We start from the raw sequence: 10,275 nt of genomic DNA, 5'->3' as shown, positions 1-10,275 counted from the left end.
GATCCTGACCGGCTCCAGGTTGACTCAGCCTTCCGTCCTCCCGAGGTCGGTAAAATGAGGACCCAGATTGTTGGGGTGGGGGCAACAGGCTGACTCTGTAAACTGCTCAGAGAGGGTTGTAAAAAGCCCTATGGAGCTGTGTATAAGTTTAAGTGCTGTTGCTTGGGAAGGAAGGAAGGAAGGAAGGAAGGAAGGAAGGTGGATGGATAAAAGGGAGAGAGAGAGGGAGGGAGGGAAGGAAGGGACAAAGGAGGATGGGATGATGGGGAAAGAAGGGAAGGAAGGAAGGAAGGTGGATGGATAAAAGGGAGAGAGGGAGGGAGGGAAGGAAGGAAGGGAGGAAGGAGGATGGGATGATGGGGAAAGAAGGAAAGGAAGGAAGGAAGGAAGGAAGGAAGGAAGGAAGGAAGGAAGGAAGGAAGGAAGGAAAATGAGAAAGGAAACAAGGAGAAGGAAGGAAGTCGTGGTGGCACAGTGGTTAGAATGCAGCATTGCAGGCTGACTCTGCCCACTGCCAGGAAGTTCGATCCTGACCGGCTCAAGGTTGATTCACCCTTCCGTCCTCCCGAGGTCGGTAAAAGGAGGACCCAGATTGTTGGGGGCAAATAGGCTGACTCTGTAAACCGCTCAGGGAGGGCTGTAAAAGCACCGTGAAGCGCTATATAAGTCTAAGCGCTGTTGCGATTGCTACAAACTAAACGACTGCAGAGACTAACTTAACAACCCGTGGCCAGAAAAGTGATAAAATGGGGCTAAACTCACTTAACAACCGCCTCGCTTAGCAACAGAAATTTGGGCTGAATTGTCAGGGTAGGCCCAGGACTACCTGTACAGCAGGGACCTTCTAAATGTTGCCCTCCCCACCCCCACAGGTGCATCAGGCGTCCCTGTTGCTCCGGCAGCAGCTTCTCGTCACGGCCCTTTTCGAGAAGTGGGACAACGAGTGCTCGGGGTTCTTGGAGATGAAGGAGGTGGACTCGGTCCTCAGCACCTTCAAGGAAGGCATGGAAGAAGAAGCCTTGACCAGGGGTAAGAGGAGCCCAAGGACCCTTCTGCTTCAGCAGGGGGTTGGACTGGTCCAGGGGTCCCCAACCCCCGGTCTGTGGACCGGTACGGGGCTGCGGCACGGCGGCAACCAGTCCACACAAAGAAGCAGAGCCCCATCCGCGGGATGCAGGCAGCACACAAAACCACGCACCCTCCGGTCCACGGGAAAAACCTCTCTCCACGGAACCGGTGATCCCTGGTGCCCCAAAGGTTGGGCACCTCTGCCCTAAGGAATACTATAGCAGTATTTACTATACGCTATATAGCAGCCTCTTTAGGGGTTATAATACTATAGCAGTATTTCAGCTGCCCTAAAGAAGAAGGGGGGGGTCCACCTCTTCTCCAAAGCAGGATTTGCAGAGAGCAGGAGGAGGAGGAGGAGGAAGAGGAGGAGGAGGAGGACTGTGGGGTCCTTGGTGCTCTCGATGTTTTCCTGCAGACATTTCATGACCCAACTAGGTAATATTATCAGTGGTGGTAGGGTGCTGGGGCTTTTCTGAATGGAGCAGGAGGAGGAGGAGGAGGAGGAGGAGGAGGAAGAGGAGAAGAAGAAGAAGTAGAAGTAGAAGTAGAAGTAGAAGTAGAAGTAGAAGGAGGAGGAGGAGGAGGAGGAGGAGGAGGAGGAGGAGGAGGAGACTGTGGGGGTCCTTGGTGCTCTCTGTACTTGGTTGTTTTCTTGCAGACATCTCATGACCCAACTAGGGAACATCATCAGTGCTAGAAGGGAGGGGATGGTGGGGAGGAGGAGGACTGTGGGGTCCTTGGTGCTCTCTGAGCTTGGATGTTTTCCTGCAGACGTTTCATGACCTGGCTAGGTAATATCATCAGTGCTAGAAGGGAGGAGGATTTGTGGAGAGGAGGAGGAGGAGAAGAAGAAGAAGCAGGAGGAGGAGGGGGGAGGAGGACAACTGTGGGGTCCTTCATGCTGTCTGAGCTTGGTTGTGTTCTTGCAGACGTTTCATGACTGAACTAGGTAACGTCATCAGCGCTGGTGAGTGTGGGGTTTGCTTCCTGTTTCTATATAACAATTTGTCCTGTCAGTGTTGGTGGCAGTCTGGTTTTCTCCCTGGAACTGTCTTGATTTGGGGTATTGTTTTCCGTCTGATTGTTTGTCTGGTGTTAATCCCTGCTTGTCTGGGTCTTGGCTGCTGGGGAGGATGGGTTCTGCTCTTTTTGCTTCCCTCTTCACTTTTTTCTCGTCTCTTTCGAATGGTGTGTAAATAGCATTCCTCTCTATGTGTCTGTGGATGGCAGAGCTACTTATACAGGAAGTCCTCAACTTAGAACCAGAACTGAGTCCAAAATTGATGTTGCTAAGCGAGACATTTCTTGAGTGAGGTTTGCCCCATTTTACATCCCTTCTTGACACAGTTGTTGTTAAGCAATTTGAATTGAATTTTGAATTTTATTAAATTTATACCCCGCCCTTCTCCCGGAGGACTCAGGGCGGCTTACAGCCAGTTTAAAACAATAATACAATACAATACAAAATTTAAGAAAATAATTAAAAATAAATATTTAAATAGGCCACTTCTACTAAAATTTAGTTAAAACCAATTTAAAATACCCCTAGGCCAGTCCTGCCCACTGAAATAACCAAGTCTTGAGGGCGCGGCGGAAGGAGGGGAGATCCGGAATCACCCGGATCTCTGGGGGCAGCTCGTTCCATAGGGAGGGGGCTCCAACAGAGAAGGCTCTCCCCCTGGGGGTCGCCAGCCGGCACTGTCTGGCTGACGGCACCCTGAGGAGACCCTCTCTGTGGGAGCGTACCGGCCGATGGGAGGCACTCTGAGGCAGAAGGCGGTCTCGGAGGTAACCAGGTCCGATGCCATGGCGCGCTTTAAAGGTGATAATCAACACCTTGAAGCGCACTCGGAAGGCCACAGGCAGCCAGTGCAGCTCGCGCAGCAGCGGCGTTACATGGGAGCGACGAGTCGCTCCCATCACCGCCCGCGCGGCCGCATTCTGGACTAACTGGAGCCTCCGAGTGCTCCTCAGGGGAAGCCCCATGTAGAGAGCATTACAGTAGTCCAGGCGGGAGGTGACAAGAGCATGGGTGACTGTGCGCAAGGCATCCCGGTCCAGAAAAGGCCACAGCCACTCAGTCTTGGAAGGGTTGAGCCTGAGTCTGTTTCTCCCCATCCAGACCCGTACGGCCTCCAAATCTCCATCACTGCAGATTTTCAAGAAGAGGCTAGTCAGTTACTTGTCTGAGATGGCATAGGTTTTCTTGCTTCAGCAGGGGGCTGGACTAGAAGACCTCCAAGGTCCCTTCCAGCTCTATTCTATTCTATTCTATTCTATTCTATTCTATTCTATTCTATTCTATTCTATTCTATTCTATTCTTATTTTAATTCTATTCTATTCTATTTTCTATTCTATTCTATTTTCTTTTCTTTTCTATTCTTTATTCTATATTCTATTCTATTCTATTCTATTCTATTCTATTCTATTCTATTCTATTCTATTCCATATTCTATTCTATTCATATTTTAATTCTATTCTATTCTATTCTATTCTATTCTATTCGATTCGATTCGATTCGATTCGATTCTATTCCATATTCTATTCTATTCATATTTTAATTCTATTCTATTCTATTCTATTCTATTCCATATTCTATTCTATTCATATTTTAATTCTATTCTATTCTATTCTATTCTATTCTATTCTATTCTATTCTATTCTATTCTATTCTATTCTTATTTTAATTCTATTCTATTCTATTCTATTTTCTTTTCTTTTCTATTCTTTATTCTATATTCTATTCTATTCTAATTTTATATATTCTATTCTACTCTATTCTATTCTAATTTTAATTCTATTCTATTCTTATTTTAATTCTATTCTATTCTATTCTATTCTATTCTATTCTATTCTATTCTATTCTATTCTATTCTATTCTAATTACAACCCATAATTCTATTCTATTCTATTCTATTCTATTCTATTCTATTCTATTCTATTCTAATCTAATCTAATCTATTCTAATCTATTCTAATATTATCCTATTCTATTCTATTCATCAAAGGGAGAAGCAACCTAGAATTAAGGAGAAACTTCCTGATAGTGAGGACAATTAACCAGTGGAACAGCTTGCCACCAGAAATCGTGGGCGCTCCATGACTGGAGATTTTAAAGAAGAGACTGGATAGTCACCTGTCTGAGATGGTATAAGTTCTCCTGCTTGGGCAGGGGGCTGGACTAGAAGACCTCAAATGTCCCTTCCAGCTTCTATTCTATTCTATTTAAGTTAATCACTGCAGTTGTTAACGTTAGTGACACAGTTGTTAAGTGAATCTGGCTTCCCCTGTTGACTTTGATTGTCAGAAAGTCACAAAAGGGGATCACACATGATCCCGGGACACTTCGACCGTCATAAGTGTGGAGTCAATTCCCAAGCATCTTCATTTTGATCTCTTGGCCACTGGGGATGCAGCAACGGTTGTAAAGTGTGAAAAACGGTCATTTGTCCCCTTTTTTAAAACTGTGATTTCAAATGGTCGCTAAACGAACTGTCGTAAGTCGAGGACATCCTGTTACTCCAGGCTTTTAAGAAGAGATTGGACAGTCTGAAGTGGCATAGGGTCTCCTGCTTGAGCTGGGGGGGCTGGACTAGATGACCTCCGAGGTCCCTTCCAGCTCTATTACTCTGTCATTCTGGAATGGCATAGGCTCTCCTGCTTGAGCTGGGGGTTGGACTAGATGACCTCCAGGGTCCCTTCCAACTCTATTACTCTGTTATTCTGGAATGGTATAGGCTCTCCTGCTTGAGTCTGGGGTTGGACTAGATGACCTCCGAGGTCCCTTCCAGCTCTATTACTCTGTCATTGTGGAATGGCATAGGGTCTCCTGCTTGAGCCGGGGGTTGGACTAGATGACCTCCGAGGTCCCTTCCAGCTCTATTACTCTGTCATTGTGGAATGGCATAGGGTCTCCTGCTTGAGCTGGGGGTTGGACTAGATGACCTCCGAGGTCCCTTCCAACTCTATTACTCTGTCATTCTGGAATGGCATAGGCTCTCCTGCCTGAGCTGGGGGTTGGACTAGATGACCTCCGAGGTCCCTTCCAACTGTTATTCTGGAATGGCATAGGGTCTCCTGCCTGAGCTGGGGGTTGGACTAGATGACCTCCAAGGTCCCTTCCAACTGTTATTCTGGAATGGCATAGGGTCTCCTGCCTGAGCTGGGGGTTGGACTAGATCAGTGGTTCTCAATCTTTTTAATGCCGCGACCCCCAACCGGTCATAAGTCGAGGACTAAACCGGTCGTAAGTCGAGGACTTAACTGGTCGTAAGTCGAGGACTACCCAACCGGTCGTAAGTCGAGGACTTTCCCTGCCCGGGAGCGCCACGCATGCGTGGTTCCGCCCCCTGCGCCGGCCGAGGCGTAGCTGGCAAGCGGCAGAGACGGAGCAGGCCGACCACCAGCTGGCCCAGCCCAAGGGAGGGAAGGCACCCGCCGGAAGAGGGGGAAAAAATGGCGGACAAAAAAAATGGACCAAAAAAATGGCGGACAGCCTTGCTTGGCGACCCCCGTGAAATGGTCGATCGACCCCAAATGGGGTCCCGACCCACAGGTTGAGAACCACTGGACTAGATGACCTCCGAGGTCCCTTTCAGCTCTGTCGTCCTCTTGCTGATGCTTCTGCTGGTGAAGGTGCCCCTTCCGATGTCCGATCCTGGTTTTTTTCCCGTGGCTGTGGAAGAAAACGGCACGTTTTTTAATGGCGTCCTCTGAAAGGAATCGGGAGGGGAGACCACAAGGTCCATCTTCCTGGGTCCCCAGCTGAGAAGCCCGTGTCCTGGGCTGACCCTTTCCCTTTCTCCCCCCCCCCCCCATAGCTAAGCTGCAGCTTCCCTTTCCCACCTGGCACCCCAGCGGGATGGTCAAGCTAACCCAGAGGGACTTCCAAAGCTACGTCGAGCTGGTGATGTCCGAGCTCACCGGAACCGAACAGGAGACGCTGGACAACCTCGTGGAGTTCCTGATGATGGCCGTGGGGCGCCCCCACCTGGAACGGTTGCGCGGGAACGCCCGGCGCAAATGGCTGCTGCGGATCGAACACGCGGCTGTGACCGGCGGCGGATGCATGGAGCCCATCTACCAAGCGGTCTTCAAGGCTCTCTCCAGGGTGAGTAAATCCGTCAACAAGACTCGTCACGGAGCGTCCTTATTATATTTATCAATAAACTTTTAGCTTAGACCAAGGGTAGTCAACCTTGGCTCTTTTAGGACTCGTGGACTTCAACTCCCAGAATTCCTGAGCCAGCACAGCTGGCTCAGGAATTCTGGGAGTTGAAGTCCACGAGTCCTAAAAGAGCCAAGGTTGACTACCCCTGGCTTAGACGTAGCGTAATCACATTCAATCTTCATAAACAATCCATATCCTGTTATTAATTTGTACCCAGTTTTTAGTTTCTCGTCGATATTCCAATTTAACCTTTGATGTTTATAATATGTATAATATTATAATATCAACAACCTAAGATATGCAGATGATACCACTCTAATGGCAGAAAGCGAAGAGGAACGAAAGAGCCTCTTGATGCAGGTGAAGAAGGAGAGTGCAAAAGTGGGCTTGAAACTCAACCTTAAGAAAACCAAGATCATGACATCTGGCCCTCTCAATTCCTGGCAAAATAGATGGTGAAGAAATGGAGGTAGTGACCGATTTTATCTTCCTGGGCTCCAAGATCACCCCAGATGGGGACTGCAGCCAAGAAATTAAAAGACGCTGGCTCCTGGGGAGGAAAGCTATGGCAAATCTAGACAGCATACTAAAAAGCAGAGACATCACCCTGCCAACAAAAGTACGTATAGTCAAGGCCATGGTTTTCCCAGTGGCAATGGATGGCTGTGAAAGTTGGACCATAAGAAAGGCTGAGCGCCAAAGAATGGAGGCCTTTGAACTCTGGTGCCGGAGAAGACTCCTGCGAGTCCCCTGGACTGCAAGGGGATCCAACCGGTCAGTCCTGGAGGAGATCAACCCCGACTGCTCTTTAGAAGGCCAGATCCTGGAGTTGAAACTCAAGTCCTTTGGCCACCTAACGAGAAGGAAGGACTCCCTGGAGAAGATCCTAATGCTGGGAAAGATGGAGGGCAAGAGAAGAAGGGGACGACGGAGAATGAGGTGGCTGGATGGAGTCACTGAAGCAGGAGGCGAGAGCTTCAATGGACTCCAGAAGATGGGAGAGGACAGGAAGGCCTGGAGGAACGTGGTCCATGGGGGTCGCGATGGGTCAGACACAACTTTGCAACTAACAACAACAAAATTTATAATATTCAGGCTTTAGGTAACCAAGATATCCCTTGTCTCAATTCGAAACAAAATATAATATCCAAAATACACATTTTCATCTATTTGAATGTAATCTTGTTCTGATTCCTAAGAGTTATCTATTTCCCACCATATTAAATCATCTGCTTAATAATACAATATCCCCTTTAAGAAAACAAAACCATTATGTATATTACCTGGGTTAATCAATAAATCAAACATATTCATCATAATTAATTTTCTTTTTTCTTTTGGAAAAAGAATTCTTATATTTTCTTTTTTCTAATTTTTCAATATTAAACCGATAAAGTCCTTGTTTTCAACTAATTTCCAAGTGTTTTAAATCTAATGACCAGAATTCCCCTTATCTGAACTTCTCCCTTTAAACCTCTAATTAATAATATGAAATCCCCTCTAATTAAAGTCAAAATTCCAATTCCAGTTTTAAGTCAGGGACTACCTGTGAATAAAATTGCAGGAGCCCTTAGGACAGTGGTTCTCAACCTTTTTAATGCCGCGACCCCAACCGGTCATAAGTCGAGGACTAAACCGGTCGTAAGTCGAAGACTAAACTGGTCGTAAGTCGAGGACTAAACCAGTCGTAAGTCAAGGACTACCCAACCAGTCGTAAGTCGAGGACTTTCCCTGCCCAGGAACGCCGCGCATGCATGGTTCCGCCCCCTGCGCCGGCCGAGGCGTAGCTGGCAAGCGGCAGAGACGGAGCAGGCCGACCACCAGCTGGCCCAGCCCAAGGGAGGTAAGGCACCCACCGGAAAAGGGGAAAAAATGGTGGACAAAAAAAATGGCGGACAGCCTTGCTTGGCGACCCCCGTGACATGGTCGATCGACCCCAAATGGGGTCCCGACCCACAGGTTGAGAACCACTGCCTTAGGAGAACAGGTGAATGGATAGGTCAATTAGCCAGTTCTCACTGGTTCGTCTCATTAGAGACACCAGGGCATGGGGATGGATGGGGAATTCTGGGAAATGAATTCCGGGCGTCTTCCGGCTTCCAAGGTTGAGGGAATCCTGTCTTATGGGTCAAGGCTCTTTTGCTTTCTGTTTGGGCAATTCTGGGAATTAGAATCCACCTATCTGAAAGCTGAGAAAAACTGCATTCTGGGCCAAGTCTCTTCTGGGTGCTGGCTGGGGAATTCTGGGAGTTGAGGTCCACACATCTTCAGTAGTCGAGGTTGAGAAATACTGGTCCAGTAAATCTTCCCTGTGTTGGAGGTCTAAAGTCCAAGGGACTGTAAGGCCGTTCCCAAGTCTAAGATTCTAGGGTTAGGGTTAGGGTTAAACTACCCCATAATTCATGGTGATGTCAACTCAATCTCTTGCAGGACACTGATGCTCACGGAGACAAGAAGAAGGTCAGCGCCTACATCGCCCTTCTGGAATACAACGTCATAGCCCCTGAGCGGGGAGACATTCTCCTGCGCTATGTGGCCTCCACAGAAGACGATGCCCCTTATCTCCTCAACCAGATCCTTTTCATGGATATGCCGGGAGTCAGGTAAGGAATGCTCATTCAGCATCTATCCATCCTTCCATCCATCGATCCATCCATCCATGCATACATGTGTGCATCCTTCCATGCATCCATCGCATCCATCTATTAATCATCCATCCATCCATCCACTCATCAATCCATCAATCTTTCAATCCATCTATCCATCCCAGCCATCCATCCACCAATCCACCCATTCATGCATACATGCGTGCATCCTTCCATGCATCCATTGCATCCATCTATTAATCTCATCCATTCATCCACCTATCAATCCATCAATCTTTCGATCCATTTATCCATTCCAACCATCCATCTCATCCTTCCATCTATTCATCCATCCATCCACTCATCAATCCATCAATCTTTCAATCCATCAGTCCATCCCAACCATTGATCCATCAATATCATCCTTCCTTCCTTTCATCCATCCATCCATCCATCCATCCATCCATCCATCCATCCATCCATATTATCCTTCCATCTATCCATCCACTCATCAATTCATCAATCTTTCGATCCATCGATCCATCCATTTATCAATTTTTTGATCCATCGATCCATTCCGACCATCTACCCATCCTTCCATCCATTCACTTCTCAATCCATCAATCTTTCGATGCATTGATCCATCCCATCCATCTATCTCATCCATCCATCTTATCCTTCCATTTATTCAACCATCCATCCACTCATCAGTCCATCAGTCTTTCGATCCATCTATCCATCCAAACCATCCATCCATCCATTTCATCCTTCCTTCCTTCCTTCCTTCCTTCCATCCATCCATCTTATTCTTCCATCTATTCATCCATCCATCCACTCATCAATCTTTCAATCCATCAATCCATCCATTCACTCATCAATTTTTTGATCCATCTATCCATCCCCACCATCTACCCATCCTTCCATCTATTCACTCATCAATCCATCAATTGTTCGATCCATTGATCCATCCCAACCATCCATCCATCCATCCATCCATCCATCTCATCCACTCATCCATCCATCAATCCATCTAACCATCTGGTCCATTCATGGTGGAACATAGGCTAGTTTGCACTCACCCATGCTGCAAATTATGGGGCACCCCCCCTCCTCTTCTGCTACTGCTTAGCTGCTTCTACCCCCCACCAAAGCTTCTCTTCCCTCTCACTCCCCCCCACCCCACAGCTTTCAAGCCGCCTTGGATGACAGGCCCATCCATGTCCCCCGAGTTCACCTGCACGGAAATATCCACTTCTGGAACTCCGATTGCCCCCAAAGCGAGCAGAGGGGCTCCTTCCTGGTGCTGCCCCTGGAAGATGTCCGGAGAAGGGTCTTTGGGGTCCTCGGACTGGACACGCTCAGGGACAAGAATGAAAAAACCATCTTCGTTCCCCATGAGATCCGTTACTACCAGGTGGGAATTCAAGTGGGTAGCCAGGATCGGGGAGG

At 47.8% G+C, this 10,275-nt stretch overlaps 1 protein-coding gene across 1 annotated transcript in view; it reads left to right on the top strand.

Annotated features, from left to right (window-relative positions):
• Window positions 1-10,275, top strand: part of EFCAB5 (EF-hand calcium binding domain 5) — a gene marked incomplete at its 5' end in the record, with an annotated part of 36,147 nt that overhangs the window by 12,499 nt on the left and 13,373 nt on the right. Inside the window, 4 exons of the mRNA XM_029286710.1 lie at window positions 873-1,029; window positions 5,892-6,181; window positions 8,672-8,844; window positions 10,012-10,240. Of these exons, the coding sequence (XP_029142543.1) occupies window positions 873-1,029; window positions 5,892-6,181; window positions 8,672-8,844; window positions 10,012-10,240 (849 nt within the window). The remainder of the gene's footprint in view (window positions 1-872; window positions 1,030-5,891; window positions 6,182-8,671; window positions 8,845-10,011; window positions 10,241-10,275) is intronic.

Source organism: Protobothrops mucrosquamatus, unplaced genomic scaffold, assembly GCF_001527695.2.
Source record: "Protobothrops mucrosquamatus isolate PMUCROS unplaced genomic scaffold, P.Mucros_1.0 scaffold4652, whole genome shotgun sequence".
In the NCBI taxonomy this organism is placed as follows: Eukaryota; Metazoa; Chordata; class Lepidosauria; order Squamata; family Viperidae; genus Protobothrops; species Protobothrops mucrosquamatus.
This window is presented reverse-complemented; position numbering and strand designations above follow the sequence as displayed.